Source organism: Cnephaeus nilssonii, assembly GCF_951640355.1.
Source record: "Cnephaeus nilssonii genome assembly, chromosome: 4".
Classification (NCBI taxonomy): domain Eukaryota; kingdom Metazoa; phylum Chordata; class Mammalia; order Chiroptera; family Vespertilionidae; genus Cnephaeus; species Cnephaeus nilssonii.
This window is the reverse complement of record NC_137075.1, coordinates 104,172,130-104,196,282: the sequence shown is the minus strand read 5'-3', so window position 1 is coordinate 104,196,282 and position 24,153 is coordinate 104,172,130. Positions and strand designations below refer to the sequence as shown.

The following is a 24,153-nucleotide window of genomic DNA, read 5'->3' as shown; positions in this document are numbered from 1 at the left end:
TGGGCCCTACAGGACACCTGCTACACAAGACCTCTCTACCAATTCCAGGAGACATTAACAGCTCTACATAATACATAGAAACAAACACTGGGAAGCAGCTAAAATGGGGAGGCAAAAAAACGTGTCACAAATGAAAAAAATGGAAGCAAGCAAACTACTGGATACAGAGATCAAAACAATGGTTATAAGGTTACTCGAGGATCTTCATGAGAGCTTCAAAGGACTTAGTGAGACTTTCAAGGATATTAGTGAGAATTTCAAAGACATGTAAAAGGACCAGTCAGAAATTAAGCATACAGTAACTGAAACAAAGAATAATTTACAGGGCTTCAACAGTGGAGTAGAGGATTTTGAGAATCAAATCAACAATTTGAAATATGAGGAAGCAAAAAACACCCAATCAGAAGACCAAAAAGAATCCAAAAATATGAAGATAGCGTAAGGAGCCTCTGGAACAACTTCAAGCGTACCAACATTCACATTATGGGGGTGCCAGAAGAAGAGAGAGAGCAAGATATTGAAAACCTATTTGAAGAAATAATGACAGAAAACTTCTGGTACCTCCTACTTACAAGTCCAGGAAGCACAAAGAGTCCCAAACAAGAGGAACCCAAAAAGGCCCATCATAATTAAAATGCCAAAGGCTAAAGACAAAGAACGAATCTTAAAAGCAGCAAGAGAAAAGCAGTTAGTTACCTACAAAGGAATGCCCATATGACTGTTAGCTGATTTCTCAACAGAAACTTTGTAGGCTAGAAGGTAGTGGCAAGAAATATTCAAAGTGATGAATAGCAAGGACCTACAACCAAGATTACTCTACCTAGCAAAGCTATCGTTTAGAATTGAAGGTCAAATAAAGAGCTTCACAGACAAGAAAAAGCGAAATGAGTTCATCACCACCAAACCAGTATTGCATGAAATGCTGAAGGGTATTCTTTAAGAAGAAGAAGAAGAAAAAAAGATTAAAAATATGAACAATAAAATCGCAATAAATACATATCTATCAACAATTGAATCTAAAAATCAGAATAAACGAATAAGATCTCTAATGAACAAAATAAACTGGTGAATAAACTAGAATTCGAGGCATGGAAACATGGAACAGACTGACGATTCTCAGAGGGAAGTGGGGAGCGTGAGCAGGAAGAGATTAACCAAAAAGATCTTATATTTGTATATGCATTACCTATGAACACGTGGTAGTGAAGGCCTGGGGCGGGGTGGGAACTGGGATAATAGCGGGGGGGGAGGGGGCACATCTGTAATACTCTCAACAATAAAGATTTTAAAAAATAAAATAAATAATGTCCTAAAAAAGAAAAAATTAAAACAGATAATGTCCTTTTTGTAGGAAATACACACTGATTTTTATGTTGCTGGAATTTGGTATCAGCACCTTTGAATAAAGAGGTCAGGAGTAGGGGGGGGGTGGCCTCTGTTCCAACCGAGCATTTGTGGGTGCGGCTGAGGGAAGGGCAGCCGCCGTGCTGTGGTCTCTCCATCACAATGAGGCACTGGCACAGAGTAGGCACTTTATGGGTGGCCGTCAAAGGGGAACTTTGGAATCAGAAGACCAACCTGCTTGTCAGAGAGGGGGTGCTGCGTTCACCTCTCCAGTCCTCGAGGAAGAGGGTGGCTTTGTGATGTGGGGCCAACAGTCCTAGAGCTGGGCTTCAGCGTTCCTCTTGGGAAAACGGAAGCAGTACTACAGGCGTTGGATGGGCCGATCTGTCGCAGCTCCATGGAGAGAAGCCAAAGTCCCCGTCTCCGACGTGGGGTCTGGCACCCCCACCCGGCGCCCTGGGCCACACCTCCCTGCTGCTCAGAGCCCCGGTCCACGTGGCTCCTGGATTGCAGGTGTGTTCTGGAGCCAGATGCCTGTGGACAAGGAGAAGCCAGACATGTCCCGCCTTCAGTCTGGTGGGGGCAGCAGACGCACAAGCAACATGACCCAGTGGGGCCAGGCATCCAGGACAAAGCACTCCCGTTGCATTCAGCCCGTGAACAGGAACGCAACCCGTAAAACAACCCTGTGGAGCCGGTGCTGTTCCGCCCCGTTTTACAGAGGAAACAGGGAGGCAGGGAGCGGGGAGCGCACTGGCCCAGGCGGCCGGGATGTGGACACAAGCCGGCCAGTTCCTCACGTGGCCGTCCCAGCACGCGTGCGCCGGCATGTCCAGGCTGCCTGGTGGACAAGGAGAAGAGAGAGAGCAAGATATTGAAAACCTTCCTGTCCTCAGAGCGAGACCGTCCCCGCTGGGCCGCTGGCGGGGGTGGGCATCTGTCCGCCCCGACGGCTCCCTGCCACGGGGGAGACGCTGGCGGACGCCTCAGTTAGCCCACGAGGATTTACATTTTTTATTAAACCTGTCACAGGAAGTCCACGCGAACACTTGAAGCCACTGCCAAGTGTGTACAAGGTTGATGTTAATTAAAGCGAAAGATGACAGCCGGCGAGGAGCGGGATCCTTTCTCCGCGCGGAGAAGCGACCTTTCGGCAGAGCTCGCTCCGGCTCTGGTTGTCGGCACCAGAGATTTCTGAGTGTCTTCAGGGAAGCTGGGGTTCCCTGCTCTGCTGCAGTGCCTGGTCTCCTGGGGGGGGAGGGGCTTTGCTCCGGGGGACCCCAGGTCATCGACTTCCGCTGCCAAGCCACAGAGGACGTCCTTGCTGAGCAGAGTGAACTGCTTGGAAGCCAGCTCTGCACCTGCAGGGGCCCCTGCAGCCACCTCAGGGCCGGGTTCTCACCCTCGCCTTTGGCTGGCCGTGACCTCCTCACTTCCTGTGGTTTCTCTGTCCACCTCCTCTCAGGCCCACGCCCAGGCCACCCCTGACCTTCGTCACCCCTGCAAACAGCAGCTCCAGGGCTCAGAGGACCCTGGTCCTGAGAGCCCCTCCTCTATATCAGCCCCCCCCCCCACACACCCCGAAAGTGCTCCCCTGCATCCGGCCCAGGGACAGCCCTGGGCCCCACAGGACGCCCCTGAAGCTCCTCAGGACCCTTTTCCTCCAAACCAGCCCCAAACCACAGCTGGGGGGTTGCCAAGTGGATTAGGCTGCACTCTCCACGCCTGCGCCCGGGGGCCGGAGGACACTGCGCATCACGCTGGCCGTTTCACTTCAAATCCAAGCTCTCATGCTGGCCCACCTGGGGCGCCCTGACCAGGAATCGAACCGTGGCCTCCTGGTTCATAGTTCGATTCTCAACACTGAGCCACGCCCGCCAGGCCGGTTGCATTTTTGTGTCCCAACGACCAATCTTTGGGAAAGTGGTTTGTCCTTTTTGAAAGCTGGTGATCACCCTGCAAGCACCTCCCCACCCAGGCACCTGTCCACACTGCTCGCAGGCATGATCGCCGGGGGAGCTACTGGAAGTAAAGCATTCGAGTCACTTTTGTGATCTTACTAACCAATAGCACCCCAATAAATTTACTATAAAAAATCCACTAGCCCTGGCCAGCTTGGCTCAGTGGATAGAGCGCCAGCCTGCGGACTGAGGGGTCCTGGGTTCGATTCCGGCCAAGAGCACATGCCTGGGTTGCGGGCTCGATCCCCAGTGGGGGGTGTGCAGGAGGCAGCCAGTCAATGATTCTCTCTCATCATTAATGTTTCTATCTCTCTCTCCTTCTCCCTTCCTCTCTGAAATCAATAAAGAAATATATTTTTTTTAAAAAAAATCCACTAAAGTCACCATTCTATTTCCCAGAATATGTATTTCTGAAAGACTGTTTTTGTTGTTGTGCACAGAGTCTCAAGCCCTCATGCGGAGCTAAATGGCTTGGGCTTCCTTTTCCCTCAGCCTTTTCTGAGCACCTACTATGTGCAAGGAGCAGCGGGCATCCAGGGCTGTAAACGGCCTTGAAGTCAACTACAAAGGGGTGAGGGTGGAATGGCAGGGCCTCGGCCACAGTTTGAGCTCAGAGACGCTGGCTGGGGCCACAGGGCTGCGAGTGAAAGACAGGGTGCTGGCCCCACACATCGCTGGTGTTTGCTGGGTGAGTCGATCCCATGTAGGCGTAGTTTTGTATATTATTTCCTTAACGTTGAGCACATGTGCACCAAGAAGCCGTTATTTCTACAACCAACACAACAGCAGCAACAAACCCAAACACAGCCATGCAAACGAACACCCGCCTCTCGCCCTCGCCAGCTGGGCTCAGTGGATAGAGCGTCGGCCTGCGGACCAAAGGGCCCCGGGTTCGATTCCGGTCAAGGGCACATACCTTGGTTGCAGGCTCCTTCCTGGGCCCTGGTCAGGGCATGTGCAGGAGGCAACCAATCGATGTATTTCTCTCACATCAATGTTTCTGTCTTTCCCTCTCTCTTCCACTCTCTCTAAAATATCAATGGAAAAATATCCTCAGGTGAGGATTAATAAAAAAATTAAATAAAAATTAATAAAAAAATAAAAATAGACAACACAACAAAAGAAACCACCCCTCCGATCAGGTCTTGGCTGGGTCTGGGAGGTACCTGCGCTCTGGGTGAGTGGGTGCAAGGACTCTGCTTGGCTTCTCTGGGCAGCGTCCTGGCTGGCCACCGGTTCCAGAGGGCACTACCCCCAGGGGGCCCAAACGGGGGCGGGGCCTGGGGATCCCAAATACAAACTCCTACAAAGGCTTCTGGGGAGTTGGGACCCTGGGCTAGAGGGGGTTGGTGGGGATGGGGGTGGGCGGGGAGGTTTGGCTGTTGTGTTTGGGTGGCAGAGGCTTTGTGGGGTTTCTCTGCCGTCTGCCAGCCACTAACAGATGATCAAACCCTGGCCCCACCTGGGGGGGAACCAGTGGTAGTGTGTGTGGCCCCCACCTTGTCGCTCGGTTTGTGGTCTGTCTGTGAGTTCATTCCAGGGAGGCAGCCTGATGGGGGACGCGTGGTGCTGGGCTCATGCTGCACTTTGTTGCAAGTTTGCAGAAAGAACCTATTTTGAAATGTGCCCATTGGATAGTGGGAGCCTGAAGGCTGAGTCATGGAATGAATAGAATCCTGAGGTGACTTCACAGGCGTGGATCCTCACATTATCCTGCTCACTGCACACGTGATCTGGGCTGAGCTTTTCTACTTCCTCGGCCGGTAACCCACTTTCTTCCCTGCCGGATACGCAGTGGGCGAAGGTCCTCCTCGGTGTCGGCTGCGTGCTAACCACCGCCGACAGCCGGGCTCCCTCCCGCGCGCACTTAATAACTATTTATCTCCCTCGATCGCCCTGTTTTCAACAAGGAGTAAGTTAAGTGCTCCAGGAATTGGAAAAAAAATTGAAATTTGACCTTTATTAACTGGGTTAATTGTCAAAATCGATGCTTGTAAAAAAAATATTAATGACCAAAAAGCGCCACTTTTAGAATTTCAAAGATTAGGTTAATGTTCAAGGAAGTATAAACTTTGACCTTTTGGACACATGTCATAAGTAACATCCGTCCTAATAAATTGCCGCCCGGGAGCAATTATACGATTGTCCCTGTACCCAGGCATGCGGCTTAATTGCCGCTGGAAACGCTGGCTTCCTGAGCGACGGCAGGAGCACCGCTCGATGCCCACGGAGGCGCGGCACCTTCGCTCGGGGAGGGGTGCCTGTGCCCTTGGATTTCCAGGCACCGACGTGCTCACGGAGGAGAGCCCAGCCGCCTGGGGCTGTAGACGGATGACACAGCTTGGCACCTCGCTCGGCACAGGAACGAGGGCAACGGAGACCCCTCGATGCCCAGACGCGGAGCCCAGACCCTCTCCTTGCGTCTCACTTGCCGTTTACGATCACCTGCGGTGGGTGTGGCTGTGCTGTTCCCGTCACTGGTGGCCAGTGTGCCCTAAATGGGAGTGACAGGTGGTTTTTCAACGCCATCCCCGGGGCGGGTGTTTGTGGCCAGCCTCTTTTCTGAGAATAGAAGACAAAGGATGTACGTGAAGACCTGGTTTGGGGATAACACCCCAGGGAGGGGCAGTCCTCGTCCTCCGTGAGGTTCTTGTTGACCAGCACCCGTGTCACACACTGTGGGCACCCCCGAGCCCAGGCCAGCGCCCAGCACATATCAGAAACGCAAGCAGCTGTGGGTGCGCCAGCAGCGGGCACTGAGCGAAGGCATGTTTGGGAGATCTGGGTGGGGTCCCTGGGGCCATGTCTACGTGTTGTCATCGGGGAATCAGGGCTCTTGCCATCCACCTCGGCCACCTGGGTGAGGGAGGAGATGGGGGGAGCGAGCTGGGTAGGCCCCTGTGGGGAGGCGTGGACTGAGCGCCCCCGTCTCCGCGGTGCTGAGAAGACTGGCCTGGGGTGGCTGCTGTGTCCCGCCTTCACTGGAACCAGGTGACCTGTGCGGCCCGTCCCCACCCCACCCCGGTCATGCACGGCCCACTGAAGTCATCGATGGGCTGTCCCTGGAGGAGGAGACAGCCTTCCCTCACCGAGAAGGGAGAGCGGAAGGCCAGTGCACCAATCCTAACCTCGTCAACTTACGCAAAACAGCCAGGCCCACAGGTAGACACTGTGCCCAGCTGGTAGCTTGCTAGCATCCTTGGCACCCGAGTCGCCGGCTTCCCCAGCGTCTAACACGTGGCACGGACGTGCACAACCCGACTGCTGCCACCCTCAGAACCTTCTCAGCGCCGAGTCTCACAAAAAGAATACTGCAGCCTGGCCGGTGTGGCTAGTGGTTGAGTGTCAACCTATGAACCAGCAGGTCATGGTTGGATTCCCAGTCAGGGCACATGCCCAGGTTGTGGGCTCAATCCCCAGTGTAGGACGTGCAGGAGGCAGCCGATCCGTGATTCTCTCTCATCATTGATGTTTCTATGTCTCTCTCCCTTCCTCTCTGAAATCAGTAAAAATGTATTTAAAACAAAACAAAACACTGTCAAGGCTTTTGTGAAAAACACCCCCTTTGCTAGAGCGGCTGGTAGAGTCCAGTTGGGTCCCTGTTTCTATTGCAGCACCTGCTTCTTAAGGGGGTCAGGGCCTGAGAGGGAAGGCCATTAACGTGCCCCTAACTTCATCTCGCCAGGAACCCGGCTCAGAAGAGCCCAGTTTGGGATAAAATTCCCCTTTCCTTTTTTCCAAATAATGTTCAAAAACACCAGTTCTGGTCCTTTTGAAGTCCAAGGAGCTCCAGTGGAATTTCCTGCTTGTAATACTGCCGATGGCCAAAATAAAACACGACGTTTCTTGCCCTTTCTGTGTGAAAACGCAGGCCGTTTCTCCGGACGTGGTCCTGGGTCCGCCTGACACCGCGGCGCCAGGTGGAGTGGCGTCTCCCAAACCGGGCTGTCCGGGCGGCAACGATGAAGCTGCCGTCTCGCTGCTCTGGTGGTTGCCAGGAGCATCGACAGGTAGAGGAGGGTGTGTTTGGAGTTGCTGTAAGATTTAGTTGAAAATTTTAAGCCAAGAAGTTCAGAGGTGCCTATTGGATGGTTCTTCATACTTTAAAACCAGGTGGGTATGCACTGCAGCTTCATCTAAATAACAAATACATATTTTCAGTTTGGAGCTGTCTGCCCAGTCCAAAGACAGTGGCAGATGCGCCGGGTGCCTTGTCCGAGTGCACGCCTGCGCCGGGTGCCTTGTCCGAGCACACGCCTGAGCCAAGTGTCTTCCCAGAGTGCACGCCTGTGCCAGGTGCCTTGTTAGAGCACACGCCTGCGCCGGGTACCTTGTCCGAGCACACGCCTGCGCCCGGTGCCTTGTCTGAGCGCACGCCTGCGCCGGGTACCTTCTCCGAGTGCACGCCTGTGCCAGGTGCCTTGTCCGAGCACACATCTGTGCCAGGTACTTTGTCCGAGCGCACGCCTGCGCCGGGTGCCTTCTCCGAGTGCACGCCTGTGCCAGGTGCCTTGTCCGAGCACACACCTGTGCCAGGTACTTTGTCCGAGCGCACGCCTGCACCAGTACCCGACGAGCCGGCGGAGGCACACAGCACCTCCACTGCAGGGGTGTCCACAGGCACCTGCACTGTGGAGCTTGGCCTAAACCCCGCCCAGTAACCTCCCTGGTAACTCACAGGGATGAACCTGAGTTTTGAGAGCATTACACACACACACACACACACACACGTCCATGTATACACATGTACCTCTGTGTATACATGTTTATATGTACAAAACAGATGTATGATACACCACGAGTATGCCAGGACCCAGGCCAAGGAAAGTGGCTCACGTGGGTAAGAGGGCACTGGAGGCTGTTAGTCTGAGCTGATGTGTGACGTGGAGCTAGCACCCTCAAGCCCACAGGTCCTGCCACGCGCTCTGAGCACAGCCTCCTCTGCCTTTATCTGTTCCTAAGGGAAGCAGCAATGGGCATGGCTGTGCTTAAAGGGGCCGCGGCCGCAGGCTTTTCCAGCTAAAGCAGCTCCTTCGTGGGTGGACTTCGGTGCTGTCCTCCCGCACCTGCACCCGCGGCACCGCGTCCAGACCCAGGCCTGCAGGATCTCTCCCAGAGGCCTGCCCTTCCTGCCCTCCCGAACACCCAGGGCCGTTCCCTGCCCCCACTCCACGGCTCACCAGTGACCCCCGAACGCCCGGCTGCCACCTCCTCCGGTGCCCCCTCTCCCGAGTGCCACAGCGCCCGGTGCCCCGTCATGAGACGTGGCGTGCTCCACTCCGGTTATGGTTGTGTCCGAACGGCTGCCTCACCAGCAAGGGCTTCTTAGGAACCGGTGAAAAGCCCACAGGCCTGGCAGCGCACCAAGAACACAATGTTGGAGTCCGGGCCTGAAGTGCCCATGTGGATGGGCAGGTGCGAGCTGCCTGCCTGCAGAGCTGGGGGGCGGGGGATTTTGTTCAGAGATTCTCTGCCTCCCGGGAGCCGCTCAGCCGGAGAGACCCGTGGCTAACGTTTACTGGGTGCTCGGCAGGCAGGCACGGAGCCGGAAGCTCTTGCATGCATTCCCTCATCGGGTCCTCCTGGTCCCTCAGGACCAGAGGGAGGAAGCGCGAACCCTCAAGGACTGTCCCAGGTCCCCCGGCCAGGAGAGAGCAGGGCAGTCGGACATGCACTCGGCCAGTGGCCTGCCTCCGCCCTCTGTAAAAGGATGAATAAAACAAAGCGTGCGGCGATTTAGAATACCGTCACTTTAGAATACCCAGCTGCCCCCTCTTGACGGCCAGCGGCCTGTCCACGTCCAGGTCCATGTCCAAGCGGCCAGTACGGCCCTCCACAATCTGCTCACGCTCCCTGGCTGAGATCTGCCCTCTCACATCCTGAGGAGGCTCCATCCCTCCTCCATGCGACAGTTCTTCAAATACAGGGCAACAGGCCTGGGGTCCCTCTGGCCCAGGCACACCAGGACCTGCACTGCAGCTTCATCTAAATAACAAATCCACGAGTGCATTTAAATACAATTCGAGTACCTCAAATTCAATTTACACACAGAATTTTAGGAATACATTAGGTGAGGTGCTGCTGATTAAAATAGGGTGACCTTTAATGAGGTTATCGGATTCTATTCCAGACCCACCTGAAATTGACATTTAACTAAAAGGGAGCCAAATCCTTGGGTCAGGTTATTGGCTATACCCTATTAAACACATTCCTTCTCTAGATCAATATGAACACAGTACAATATATGCCATAAAAAGCGTCGCACCGTAGCGTCTCAGCACTTTAAGTTCTGGGCTTTCTGAAACTCACCCCCAAACCACCACCACGTAAATCCTCGACTTTCTTTACAGTCAATACAGTGCTGTTCTGGTACTTTCTTTGGCTTGGTTTTTCTTTTTTAAAATCTGTCACTCTAATATGTACATATCAACCACCAAAAAAAGCACAGAGTGGTGATTTAGAGAAAAGGAATCCCTCATTTTTAAGTGACGGTTTAATTTTGCAGAACCACAGGTACTGGGAACCTGAGAATATTTACAGTGTCTCAACCCATCTCTCAAAAATGAGTAAATGATAGACCGATCTTCTAGTGAGCTTGTCTTCGAAGCTAAGGGGCCGGCGCCCCTCATCTGCCAGCGGGTGTTCTCATGAGCGCCCTTCTTACGTCACCAACTCGGGGACTGTTGTCCGCTGGGAGCCTAACGCAGAATCACTCTTTGGCCCCGTAACCTTAGTAAACAGGCCCTGTGGGCAGGGAATGCATGGGCAGAACAGTCTCCACATCTTTTAAGTAGGGACTTTGGGTCATTTAGTACATGCTTTCTTCTCACAAGTAAACGAAGACACGGAGGCCCGGGGTGGACACGGCAACACCCTGGCGGTGCCGAGGACTAAACCCGACTCCACGCGGGGGTCTTTCAGCTCCATTCAAACTCGAATCTTTTCCAGGGGATATTCTCCAAACTATACCATCTCATGGTGCTGTTTTAGGTCTGAACTATGTATGTAACATTAGACTTGAAAACTTTCACTCCAATGAGCAAATGATCTACAAATTAATCATGGAGTTCCAGCCGCTGGACATGGCTGCCAGAGTAAGTCTCAGACTATTTCTCATTTCAGGAAAGGACCTCGGTGCATGACACAATGGAATACTACTCAGCCATAAGAAAGGATGAAATAGTGCATTTTTGCCACAACGTGGATGGACCGAGAACATTATGCTAAGTGGAAGAAGTCAGAAAAGGCCAAGAACCATACGATTTCACTCCTATGTGGGATATAAAACGAAAACTCATGAACACAAACAGCAGTGTGGTGGCTGCCAGAGGGGAGGGGGGGGGGGGGGGGGAGAGAAGGGAGCCCTAATACAAGGTGACAGGAGATGTGACTGGGTGGTGGGCACACGGTGCAATATACAGATCTTATAACACAGAAACCACACCTGACACCATATGTCCATGTTGACCAAAGTCACCCAATCAATTTAATAAAAAAATATTTTTAAAAGAGGGCCTCGGCACAAGGCTGAGGGGAGTTGGCACCACAAGCGTCCTCCCACGGATAAATTCAAACTGCGTACAGACCAACAAGGAAGGGAAGTTAGAGGCATCACAGAGTTGCCAACCTCACTCAGAGAGAGGAAAGCGGCCAATCAGGTGCCGCAGCAAGCTGACCCGCGCAGCTCCGGAAGCGGGTGCACAGCAGGGGCCTGACCCGCGCCACTCAGGAAGCGGGTGCACAGCAGGGAGCTGACCCGTGCAGCTCCGGAAGCGGGTGCACAGCAGGGGCCTGACCCGCGCAGCTCCGGAAGCGGGTGCACAGCAGGGAGCAGACCCCCTGCGCCGCTCCGGAAGCGGGTGCACAGCAGGGAGCAGACCCCCGCGCCGCTCCGGAAGCGGGCGCACAGCAGGGAGCAGACCCCCGCGCCGCTCCGGAAGCGGGTGCACAGCAGGGGCCTGACCCGCGCCGCTCCGGAAGCGGGTGCACAGCAGGGAGCAGACCCCCTGCGCCGCTCCGGAAGCGGGTGCACAGCAGGGGCCTGACCCGCGCCGCTCCGGAAGCGGGTGCACAGCAGGGAGCAGACCCCCTGCGCCGCTCCGGAAGCGGGTGCACAGCAGGGAGCAGACCCCCTGCGCCGCTCCGGAAGCGGGTGCACAGCAGGGAGCAGACCCCCTGCGCCGCTCCGGAAGCGGGCGCACAGCAGGGAGCAGACCCCCTGCGCCGCTCCGGAAGCGGGCGCACAGCAGGGAGCAGACCCCCTGCGCCGCTCCGGAAGCGGGGGCACAGCAGGGAGCAGACCCCCTGCGCCGCTCCGGAAGCGGGGGCACAGCAGGGAGCAGACCCCCGCGCCGCTCCGGAAGCGGGTGCACAGCAGGGAGCAGACCCCCTGCGCCGCTCCGGAAGCGGGTGCACAGCAGAGCGAAGCAGTGTATCTGCAGCGTCTTCTCGCAGGAGATGGGCTGAGACCACCCTGAGACGACCTGTACGCCGCGATGTTCACCAAGACGGCATCCTCAAATTAAGAATGTGCTTAAAGGAACATCAGAGTCGATGTGAAGGTTACAGTTAAGACTGGCTTCTGTAATAGGAAAACTGGCGGCTTTCTAGGGATGGATGGCCCCACCCCTCACCCGGACGCCACCCCAAGCCTTTGCTTCCCTTAGAACTTAGCGTCCTCCTTGTGCTCCTGCCTCTCAGGCCTCTGTCTGAGCACTTGGCAGCTGGTGAGGCTGGGCACAGGCCTCCATCACCTCTGAAACCCCTGGCAGCACGGCATGGCACTGCTCAGCCTAAATCCCTGCCTGGTGGTTTGCGTAAAAGCGCGATTCAAAGAGCCTGTCCCACTCCAAAGAAAAGGAATAGACAAATATATTAATCACATTTTCCTTTTAATAAAGGCTTTTTACTCAAAAGTGTAGCTTTGAAAATCTCTAGCTTGTTGTGAAAACCAGAAGCGCCAGGAAGCCACTTCACTCTGAACCTGGGTGCGGAAAACATGGCCGCTGGGTCTGCAAACTCCGCTCCCAACACTGGAAATCAAATGCATCACTTTAAGCGCAGGGCCAACATTTGAAACTAGGAATGATGCATGTCCTACGTTGATTCAAGGAGAAAGGACACATTCTTAATACAGTAAACAAAACACAAAAAGTAAACAAATCTTTAGAAATCACTAGGTGTGTGTGTGTGTATAATTAATAATTAGGGTTATCATCAACATTTAAAACTATTAAAAATAAGGTTGCCACCTTACCTCTTCTTTTGGTAATGGAGTGTTACATTTTTAGGGGAAAAGAAAGATCCTGCACAGACAAGTTTCCAAACCTCAAGCCCATTCCTGGCTGTACGACTGCACCCCCTTCCCGCACGGAGCCCCCAGCCCCCAGCACGTCCTGTTTGGCAGGAGGCAGAGCAGGCCTTCATTCTGGCTGTCACGATGACAGGCCCACAAAAGCACAGCTGAGAGAGGAGCTAATTCTTCCCCAGGAAGAAAATACTTGGCCCACAATGGCTCTGCACAATCTTCCACGGCACCTCTCTTCCCCCTTCGCTGTCATGGTTTGATAACTTGTTTTGCCTAAAAGCAAGATGGCAATCTTAATCAAAAAGGGAAGCTAGATTTTTTAAATAACTTAAAAAATTATTTTTATATAAAGCAGCAAAAACACTTTCCTCTCTGCAGAAAAGAAAAACACAACAAAACGTGAAACCAGGGACCACAGCGAGGTCAGGGGACTGTCCGTAAACCGGAACGAGCTCCAGGCAGAGCGCCCTCCCTCAGAGCTGCTCGCTGACTCCCTCGGTGCTCTCTGAGGGTTCTTTGGCGTCTTCAGTCGCTCTTTTCCTTTCCTCTGGATCTAAACTTTCCTTTTCTAACCTGGTCCCGTTGGGAATAGAGTTTTGGCCACTGATGAGCCCGTTTTCTGCAGCCTTTGCTCGGCTGACCACCTCGGAGAGGGTGAGGGCCTCCTGCACGCCAGCCTCCTCCTCCAGGCTGCGCAGGACCAGGGGCAGCCTCGAGTCCGCCCCGCCGCCCTCCAGCAGCCCTGGGTTACTCTCCTCGTACTTGGGCAGCGGCGCCCCCTCCTCCATTTGCTTGCGGTAATATTCCCGGTTGGCAGCTGCACTCTTCACTGCCTTTTCCAAAATCTCTTTTTCACCCAAGCGCAACTTGATGGCCATTCTCGCACGAACAGAAAGGTCATGGTTTTTCAAGAAGGACTTGTCTTCCTAGGAAATGAAAAAGAGCACAATTAATCGCAAGAAGTTTAAATCAGCAAAGATTTAAACTACAGAGACAGAATGCAGATCAGCTGCTGCTGGGGGTGGGGGGCATGAGGAACATTTTGGGGGTGACACGGGTTTTAGAACTTGACTGTGGAGGTGGCTGCATGACGATATACTCACATCATAATGTACACTTCAGCAGTGTGACTGTGCTGTGTGTGAACTATCTGTATATATAAAAGGCTAATATGCTAAGTGTACGATCCTCTGACTGGTTGTTATGATGCGTACTGACCACCAGGGGGCAGACGCTCAATGCAGGAGCTGCTGAGCTGCAGTGACTTGGCAGTGGTGGTTCTCGGGTGATGCACCCCAAAATCAGAGAGGAGGGAGCCCGATTCTTTGTGGGGTCTGGTGATTCCACCTTCGGCCGTGGGTTATGTTGTTGCTGGGGCACTGTCGGCCCTGAATCTGGTTTACTGCACACTTGCGCCTGCGTTCCACACCCTGTATGACAGCAACTTTGCAGAGTGCCCTCTCGCACTCCAGGACCCCATGGGGGATGTTGGAGAGCCAATTTCAGCCCAATCCCCACAGGCCAGGCTGAGGGACCCCACTCATTCCACAGATACCCTTCGAGCCACGGAGACACCCCAGGTGCAATTGGCCGGGGAGGGACCACAGGAGATTGGCTCCAAGGCATGTCCGGCCCGTCTCACCCAGTCCCGCCCCACCAGCCACCTTCTAATTAATTTCCTTTCTTTTTTTTTCTTCTATATATTTTATTGATTTTTTACAGAGAGGAAGAGAGAGGGATAGAGAGTTAGAAACATCGATGAGAGAGAAACATCGATCAGCTGCCTCTTGCACACCCCCTACTGGGGATGTGCCCGCAACCAAGGTACATGCCCTTGACCGGAATCGAACCTGGGACCCTTGAGTCCGCAGGCCGACGCTCTATCCACTGAGCCAAACCCGTTTCGGCTAATTAATTTCCTTTCAATGTGCACGAATCCATGCACCGGGTCACTAGTGCCTCAATGAAGCAGTCATAAAACAAAAATGAGGGGCCTAACTCAAATGGTGCTTTAACACATGGGACAGAGAACCTTTAAAAGGAAGTGAGGTTTAAAAGGTTCTCTGGCCCTGACCAGTTTGGCTCAGTGGATAGAGCGTCAGTCTGCGGACTCAAGGGTCCCAGGTTCGATTCCGGTCGGGGGGCACGTGCCTTGGTTGCAGGCACATCCCCAGTGGGGGGTGTGCAGGAGGCAGCTGATCGATGTTTCTCTCTCATCAATGTTTTGGCTCTCTCTCCCTCTCCCTTCATCTCTGTAAAAAATAAAAGGTTCTCTGGTCTTGTGCGGGAATGGGCCCAGGGCTGGGCTCACGGCTCGGCCCTTGGCTGAATGAATAGGTGAATGAGTGAATGAGAAACACTTCGAGTTAGTGCCTCAATGGCCAACTCTGAAAGCACAGATGAAAGCTTCTAGCTGTTGTATGGTGTGAAGTAGAAATTACAGAGAAGTATCAAATCGTGTAAACATTATCTTCTAATCAACAATGCCTCAATATGATTTTAGTGAGTATAAACGTGTTAAATAGGAAAAAAAGAATTATAGCAATTTACATGTAGGAACGAATCTCTTATTAAGCATCCTTTAAAACAGGACAAAACTCAAATCCTCATTCAATCAAGTTACCTCACTGGTTGTCTTATATGTTTTTAAAAGAAGCGAGGCTCGATCTTCAAGAAATGTCCAGAGCTTGACCTCGTTGTCCCAGCTCACAGGATACTCAGAGTTACCCAAGGTGAAAATTTTGTCGATAGCATTATCTCCTAGCAAATGTTCCTTCAGTTCTTCTACAAGAAGTACAAACAGCCATCTGTTAGCGGAAACAGCACTCCTCATTTAAACAAGCAATCCACCTTACAAAACAGCTTCTCCGAAGATGTAGCTTTCCTGCATCTCGTCAGCCAGGCCATTTCTAGACTCAGCAGAGTGAGTGGGAGCTGAGTGACGGGCAGGAAGACAAGGGGAGGGCTTCCAGCTGGGTCCACAGGAAGCCTCCATCTCCATGGTGTTTCTGAGGGGCACTGAGAGCGTTAGGCAGTCTTAGGAGATACTTTTTTTTTTTTTTTAATAGGCTGGCTATGGCCTAAGGACCACCAGTTTGCCACCAGGTTTTTTTAAATATATTTTATTGATTTATTACAGTGAGGAAGAGAGAGGGATAGAGAGGGATAGAGAGTTAGAAACATCGATGAGAGAGAAACATCGACCAGCTGCCTCTTGCACACCCCCTATTGGGGATGTGCCCGCAACCAAGGTACAAGCCCTTGACCGGAATCGAACCCGGGACCTTTCAGTCCGCAGGCCGACGCTCTATCCACTGAGCCAAACCAGTTTCGGCAGGAGATACTCTTAAAAGACAATCTATAGCAGCATATGGACAACACCCTCCCTACGAGCCATGAGTTCCGTCACACCAAACGGGTCAAAAAGACATTTAGGTGAACAATGTAAAGAGTGAAAACAAACAACAGCAAAACACTTGGCGAGCCTTCTAAATTATATCTGATCAGAGCTATTCCAATAGTTGACCTGGCTAAGCTATTTAGCCCTAATTACAACAAGTCACAAACTTAAGAAAAACAAGAAAAAGGACTAGAAACTTTAGTTAATGAAAAACGTGCGGATGTCCACTTGTCAGGAATTTAAATAGCAATTACAAATAAACGCAAGTGAACATCTCAATTTCCTTCAACTATATTTAAGAGGAAAGGACTCAACAACTGCTCTGAGCAGCTTCTCTCTTGGCACATTATCTTCAAAAGACCAAAACATGCTGTCCTATTCATGCTCAAGAAACCCACCGGCTCCTTATGCAATTATAAGACAGGATCTCTTTCAGAGCAAAATGCCCCACAGCTGTCACTGTTTACAATTCAAATGCAAGGACTTCTGTTGCCAGCAAACCAAACTTTTATCAGTATTAAGAGTAATTCCAAGGATACATCAATTGTCTTGACATGACAAACTGTCTATGACAAAAGAGAAATGGAAAAAAAAATCACATCCAATCTAAAATGATCCAAGTAATTACTCTTTTTAAACAAGATAGAAGTTAATATAATATTCAAAAAAGAAATTCATTAAGTCACCTTTATCAGTAGAAGATTGAGAACACTTGGGTTTTTAGATTTTTGATCCTTCAGTTTATATTCTTTTATAAAGTAACTAGAGGCCCAGTGCATGAAATCCGTGCACAGGGGGAAGGGGGGTCCCCTTAGCCCAGTCTGCACCCTCTCCAATCTGGGATCCCTCGAGGGATGTCCGACTGCCCGTTTGGGATCAGGCCTAAACGGGCAGTCGGATATCCCTCTCACAATCCAGGACTGCTGGCCCCCAACCGCTTGCCTGCCTGCCTGCCTGATTTCCCCTAACCACTTCTGCCTGCCAGCCTGATCAGCCCTTAATCACTCCCCAGCCAGCCTGATCAATGCCTAACTGCCCTCTCCTGCCAACCTGGGTCCCCCCCCCAAGTGTCCTCCCCTGCCGGCCCGGTCACCCCCAACTGCCCTCCCCTGCCAGCCCGGTCACCCCTAACTGCCCTCCCCTGCAGGTCTGATCGCCCACAACTGCCCTCCCCTGCTGGCCATCTTTTGGCGGCCATCTTTTGTCCACATGGGGGCTGCCATCTTGTGTGTTGGAGTGATGGTCAATTTGCATATTACTGCTTTATTATATAGGATGGAAAGTATTAAAACATTCCTTTAGTGGTTGTTTTTGGAAGCCCCCCAATATTGAGGTTACTGTTTTCGTGCTTTTCCGTGACCGACCCGTGCTACACCTCTGTGCGGGTGAGCTGAGGAGCTCGGCCTTCTCTCTCCGCCCCTTCCGAACAGGGAGACTGCACTCATTCCGCATTACTGGCGGGATCAATCTCACACAAGGGGGAAAGAGGCAGTCACCAGGAGAGGGGTCGGGAACAATCAGGAAAGAAACCCGAGGCTCGTGCAGTGGGCTGACTTCCCAGGCTTTCCCCTGTTAACAGATGCTGGGGCCAGCCCTGTCCTCAGGGGGTTCCTCAGCTTCACCTGCCACTACAGGAGAGAGCATCTGGTCACCCGAGGTGGCTGGCACCCTCACTCCTCAGCCTGGCTCCACCAGGCCCTGGGGGACTAGGATCTCTTCTGTGGATTATGTCATTAGCAAACCAACAGCAGCCATGTGGGATGCCTGGTGCGGGCTCTGGAATTAGCCGAGTCAGGGTCATCACCTGCGGGCAGAGTGGCCAAGTCCCCCGTCCTCTGTGAACTGGTGTCTCTACATCAGGCCTGTGGGAACCCCTATCTCTCACCAGGTGACAGCGATTAACATAAAGTATGTGGCACACTTAGTGTCGTGTGGGGCACGCAGTGGGTCATCATGGCCATCGCTTCTTCATTATAAATGCCTTCAGCATATAAACGGTGACACTGAACTCTGTACCCCCATATTACATGCAAGAAAAGCCCACAGTTAACCCCTCACTCCGTTCATTAAACAGAACTGATGAACCCCTACCTCAGCACAAGGTGACGATGAGGCTGCAGCACTGTGGCTGCGCGCGAGGGACAAGTGCCATCCAGCGCCTTGGAGGGTCCTGCAGTTGGGGTCTAAATGGCCTCTCTGTGTTGGGACTAAGTGTCCTCTACCTCCATTCTGGGGAAGGCCTGGGCCGGGCAGCACTTTCCCGGGACCCAGACATGAAGTCGAGGAGCTGGGGCTGGGCGAGCCCAGTGGTGTCCCCTCCACGGCCCAATGCCCTTCCCCAGTGCTCAGAGCTGTGGGCAGGACACTCACTTGTCTGTTCAATTAGACGGCCACTTGCTCGCTCACTCCCTCACTCCCTCTCACTCCCTCCTACCGCTCTGTCTGGCACACATGGGGTTTAAGGGAGTTGACAAGAACAGCAAACACACACAATTAAAAATGAAACCTCAGCACCCGAGTATGTGCAGCAGTTTTAGATGAAAAATGGGGGGAAAAGAAACAACCACAGTAAGTCATGTCTCAGTAAGAAACCCCAAGACTGTCTTCAGCAAACATCGAACAGATTCTCAATACACATATATTTAACTCTTTCTGTGGCTGAGGCTGGAGGTGGAGTAAGCACATTTTGTGACTGAAGCAGATTGCTTGCGGCGGTATTTACTCCAACCCGACGCCCAGAATTAAAAGGCCTGCTGGCGACTTCAGATCAGAACCCAGAGCTGGGTAACAAAGGAAGCCCTGTGGCCCACATAGGCCGCTGCTGCCCAGTGACTTCAATGTGGACTAAGCGCTAACTGCTCTGGGGAACGAGAACAGCGCACGGCGAGGGAAACAGCACTGCCATCCTGGGCAAGAGGCACACCAACGACTGCCATTTCCAAATGTAAACGTTCGACACAGCCAGACAATCCAAGATGTTCTAAGTTTTCTTCCAACAAGGTAGGAAGAAATGAATATTGACAACACATCAAGGATTTAATAAAACAGTTTCAGAGTAAAGTAGAACTTCTTTCTCCATTGCTGCTATCCTACCTCCTGCCAAAAGGTACTTTAGTTTTCAGCAATTTTATCTTTAACCTGAACCCCAATGCTTTACATTTTCATGAGTTTTTGGACAAGTGATCATTTTCTTCCTGAAATGATTTACCTTCGGTCATGCAGAATACTCGGAGAAAAGCCAGCAGCTGGGCAGAGATGGGCGGCTCCGTAAAGTGCAAGGCGAACACGCTGGACCTGACGAAACAGGAAGATCAGTGACCTGCTTGCTCCCAGAGAAGCCCCTTACGCTGCAATCCCCGTGCTGTCCTCAGGAGTGTGCAGCTGGCATGAGTCGGTCCAGCTCCTCGCCTCAACTATGAAAGCCCCTTGCACAGGGGAGGCCGCTGACCGACGAAGACAGTGTGACCGTCTCTGCTGGCCATTCTTACAATCTAACAGGCTAACCGCAGGTTGCATACAACACACTAAGAGAATTAAGCATACCTGTGGTTCCTAAAAAATGTTAACAATAATTTATGTTGAGTTCACATTTTAATCATGAATCAAATATTGACAAGTTCAATGAAAAAAGGCCTGGATAATCCATTTTCATTAAGAATGGTTCCTCTGCTCCCCGGAGAACTAATGAATCATAATTCTTGTCCTCTTTATCATTTTGCACCTGAAATGCACTAAAATCTTAAAGAATTTAAGTAGAAATTCTTGAAATCACTGAGGATCACGACTTCATTACAGAAACTAATGGTGGCAAAGAATTAAATGAAACAAAATGATCCAGGTCATTAACCTTTTCAAGGTGAAAGACATTAATGATACCAAAGTAGTTATTTAACTTAATGAGGATTTCAGGCCACATGCCCTGGAACTGCCTGCGAGGCTCCCAGTGACACCATTATGTTTACCGGAGACACTGGGAAACCACCAGGCAGCTCCATGGGTAAACTCGCTGTGCAATAGGGATAAAGGGATTAAGGCCAACTGTAGAGAAGTTCTGTTAACACACATTATGCAGGGTAAGCATTTCAAGCAGCACAGGAAAGAGCTGACCAGTTTTCTACGTACGTGGGGATGCCAGCGCGGGCCAACACCTCGGCCTTCATCGCGTAGAGCCTGTCACTTTTACTCACTCCAAGCTTTATTTTCACTCTGTCGTGTGAATTATTGTCAAAGAAAAAACCACTGTGGATCACAAACTCTGCATTTGACCGAGTGCCATAAAAAATGTAAATCTGAGATGCAGTAAAGAAAAAATAAAGGGACATAAAAGAAACTTAACATCCATTCTTAACACAGAGCAGGGCAAAGGATCAGTTCTCGTACACTTAACATGACTGTACTCTAAGGCAACCAGGTAGATCTGCACTGACTTGGATCCTATTCTGTACACCACCTGTGCTAGCGGGAGGTTTCGGCAAGGGGTGCAATTTCCCCAACTTCCCAAACCATCAGGGAGGCCAGGAGCATCACTTTTGCCGCCCGCAGGCCTCCCTGCACAGGAAGGAGCCAGGGCCTTCCTCACAATCCTGGCCCCTGGGAAAGCAGGACTATTACTTCACCAATGCCCTCCACAATTCACCACGCTCCTCCCCTGCTTTCAATACAAGACTCACTCTAATGGAGTGAGTTCAAAGCATTGTCTGCCAGAAATTCCTATGGCAATTCTGACCTAGCAGGAGGATCTATGCAGGTTTCTGCAAAGAGCAGATCAGTACTTCGTTGGACAAATAGTCTTCATTTTGTCTCAATTGGAACGTCAATGATCTACACCAGTCCTGGTTTTTTTTATATTATCTGCTTGGTCATAAGACCAGTAGACAGAATGAAGTTATTTGCAGGTGCCTATTTTTAAAACTTACTGAAAGGTTTAATCCTGCCCACGTTATTAGATAAAAATTCACAGATTAAAGTACAAGAAGATAGATTTTGTAGTTCCTGGTTCCTTTATGTTTTTACCACTTAAATAGCCTTTTAATGGTTCTAGTCAACAAAAAATAAAAACAATGAAGTTTATAAACTGAAAAATTTGTTCTATTGTCATAACACAAAGTTTGTTTTCAGTTGACAACTTTACAAATATTAGGTCAATTGTGCAAATAATTTCATTTAAATCTTTTTGTTGTTGTTGTGGATGCAAAGGTCCGATGCAAAGCACAATGTGTTTACAACAGCTTTATGCGTTCCCAAACAATCCTCAATAGAAGTCCCCAGTTTTTCTGCCCGACCCAGCATGAGCTCAGTGCCCACTGGCCCGCCCCCACTCTGGCAGCCGGGCCTACCTGTTCTCCAGCCCGGAAGTCCTGCAGAGCCACACACTCACAGCGGTCGTCCTCCAGGTTGTACCCAGTGGTGATCTGGGGGGACAACAAGGGTCTCTCACTCAGGAGGGTCTGTTTTGGGCAAGTAGGGAATAAAAGCTACCCACAGGTACTTAAATGGGTGCACTGTGCATGCTTTATAAAACTGAGCAAAGAACTAACTCCATGGTTACTTTAAATTAATACTATTTATACCAGAAATTCTTAGGAAAGATTCTATACCTGAAAGACGTACTCTTAGGAAAATATATTCAACTAGAGGCCCAGCGCAAGAAATTCGTGTGCGGGTACAGTCCTTAGGCTTGGCCTGCGATCAGGGCCATCTTCCTCAGCTGCCTGCAGCCGGCCCCGCCCCCTACCACCACCCACCCCCGGTTTCCCATTCACCATTGGGTGATTGGTGCCCATCAGGTGATCGGAACCTGCTGGCTGGGGAAAGGGACCAAGAGGTGGGCAGTGCACCTCATAGTGACTGGTCCAGCAGTTGTTCTGCCATTAGGGTCAATATGCATATTACCCTTTTATTATATAGGATAGATTATCACTTGGTCTCAAAAGAAACATAAGCCATTTATTACAAAGTTCCTGCCTTGGGGCCCTGCCCCCAGGGGCAATGTGGATTTAGGAGCTCAGGAGAACTCCATTGACTTGCAAATACTGTCTCTACCTAATGTCTGGCTTTTATGAAACTTAAGTGGGTTTTCCATAGAGAAAGAATAAGGGAAAAAGTAAAGCTCCCTTTCTAACTTATGGGCATAATTTACTCTGAAATTAGAGAAATTAAAATGTTCAGATAAGCACAGGAGAAACAACTTAGTTGTACCCTATTCACTTTCTGCTGTGCGCTGCCTTGTGAGAGTTCCTAAGCCCATTACAAATAAATACCAAATCCGCATCTCCCCTTAACCCCTGGGAGTGGGGTCAGGCAATGCCAAGGCCTAGGCCGCATGCCAACAAGGCCGTGTGTTTGACATGCTAGGCACTCAAGTCATAAAGAACTCTGCCCACCTCAGGGGGCAGCATTTGGTTTTCTAATTTTTCTTGGAGTGTTTCCTCCTGGGTCAAGCCCCTCCCTGCATGACTGAGGGCCTGGTTTTGTTTGCAACACCTTCCAAGGGGCCCCCAATTCCAGGCCTGTCCTCCTGCAGCCCAGGCAACCGCACAGTGATGCTTTACAATCCAAAGCTTTCAGTACTCCACTCCGCCTGTGGAGAACATCCAAACACTCGGGCAAGGCCAGCTTGTGAGGAGGCCCAGGCCTCCCTTCAGCCTCCTACATGCCACTGACCTGCCACAGCAGCCACCCTCGTGCTGGGAATTACCCTCTGCTCCTGTTCCTCCAGAGACCCACCCCAGCCTCCTTCTGCACCCCCAGAGCCCCTGTGTTGACACCCCACCACCCACAGCAGGCATTTACCTGCATGTCGGCCCAGCCGGGCAGAGCGGGAGCTCCCCTTCACCTGTGTCTGGGGGCTCAGCACGCTGTACCTAATACCTGACACTGCCTTTGAGAATCCTTCCTTGATGCACAAACCCCAAGCGGAAGAACAGGGCCTTCTTAAGAGTCTGTCCCTCCCCCACCCCCTGTCTCCTAGACTGTCTGTAAAGGCTCATTAGTTACTTTTGAATCCTTCATTTTGCCCTAGAGAATCAAAATCCAAGGCAAACAAGTGTTACTTGCTAATAAAGGTACCAACAATTTAGGTCAAAAATATATATAAACACCTTGAGTCTAGGGAACAGCATTCTGGGATCAAAGACCATGTGACACTGTTAAACTCAACAGCCCGAAGCAATGGGTATCTAACAGTATCTAGACATCCTTCACACTGCTGCAAGACCAACAGGAAACAGGGAAGCCATGAGAAATAAGCGAAGCCAGGTATTCTGGCAGAAGAGCTCCATGAAGTTCCTACCCAACACTGAAATCACGTTTCTGACCCCAAACATGACTGATAATAAGGTATGGGATAGGAACTGCCCATCAACTCCAGCCCTGAAGGTCTGGAACTCCAGTGTGGTCACACAGGGATGCCACAGGGCATGAACAGACAGGAAGGCAGTCAGGGAAAGCAGGAGGGACGGGGAAGGGAACAAGGAAGTGGGGAAGGCCAACAATACATAAAAACGAACAGGTAGAAATGCAGAAGACAACAGGACAGGAAGGGAGGCTTACGGAAGGAGCGGCGAGGTGATCTTGTGCAGGGTGCTTGGGACAGCCTCGCTTGAGGAGTGCTGTGAGGAGTCCTGGAGACATCCCAGGACAGTGGTACAGGCAGAGGGAACAGCAGGTGCAAAGGTCCTGAGGTGGGCACGTGCTGGTGTCTGAGGAACCACATGGGACTGGGCCTGTGTGTGAGGGGGTGTAGAGGGGACAGGTCTCTGCTATTGGGAAAACCTGGGCTTTTACTGGAAGACTCATGTGAATCTAAATGTTTTAGATTTTTCAATAGTCAAACAGAAAGACCCTGAAAAAGAGCCTCCCTCAATTCTGCGTGAGTTTCAAGGCTCCTACACCCTCACTGCGGAGTCACACGTTCAAACGGTCAGGGCCGATTATTCCAACACAGTACCCACTGGAGCTCACACAGCGGTCTACGCACCACACAGGAGTGTGCTTCTCTGTAAATTCAACAATCTCCAGACAGGAAACCTGCTGCTTCATGAATTCTGAACAAGACATGCTGAAGCTAAAGACATATTATTTCTCACAGCTTAATACCATGTCTCATACACTTGGTGAATCTGTTTCCGCAAGTGGCCAGA

The 24,153-nt window shown here is 51.3% G+C and overlaps 1 protein-coding gene across 2 annotated transcripts in view; it reads right to left on the bottom strand.

The window, feature by feature from the left end:
• Positions 1–11,938: 11,938 nt before the first annotated feature.
• Positions 11,939–24,153, bottom strand: part of SETD3 (SET domain containing 3, actin N3(tau)-histidine methyltransferase) — a 60,399-nt gene continuing 48,184 nt past the window's right edge. For both annotated transcript variants that reach the window (XM_079768829.1, XM_079768828.1), the window contains 5 exons: positions 21,349–21,423; positions 20,135–20,301; positions 19,221–19,306; positions 15,236–15,396; positions 11,939–13,538 (listed from right to left, as the gene is read on the bottom strand). In XM_079768829.1, coding sequence (XP_079624955.1) covers positions 13,086–13,538; positions 15,236–15,396; positions 19,221–19,306; positions 20,135–20,301; positions 21,349–21,423 — 942 coding nt within the window. In that variant the 3' untranslated portion in view covers positions 11,939–13,085. The remainder of the gene's footprint in view (positions 13,539–15,235; positions 15,397–19,220; positions 19,307–20,134; positions 20,302–21,348; positions 21,424–24,153) is intronic.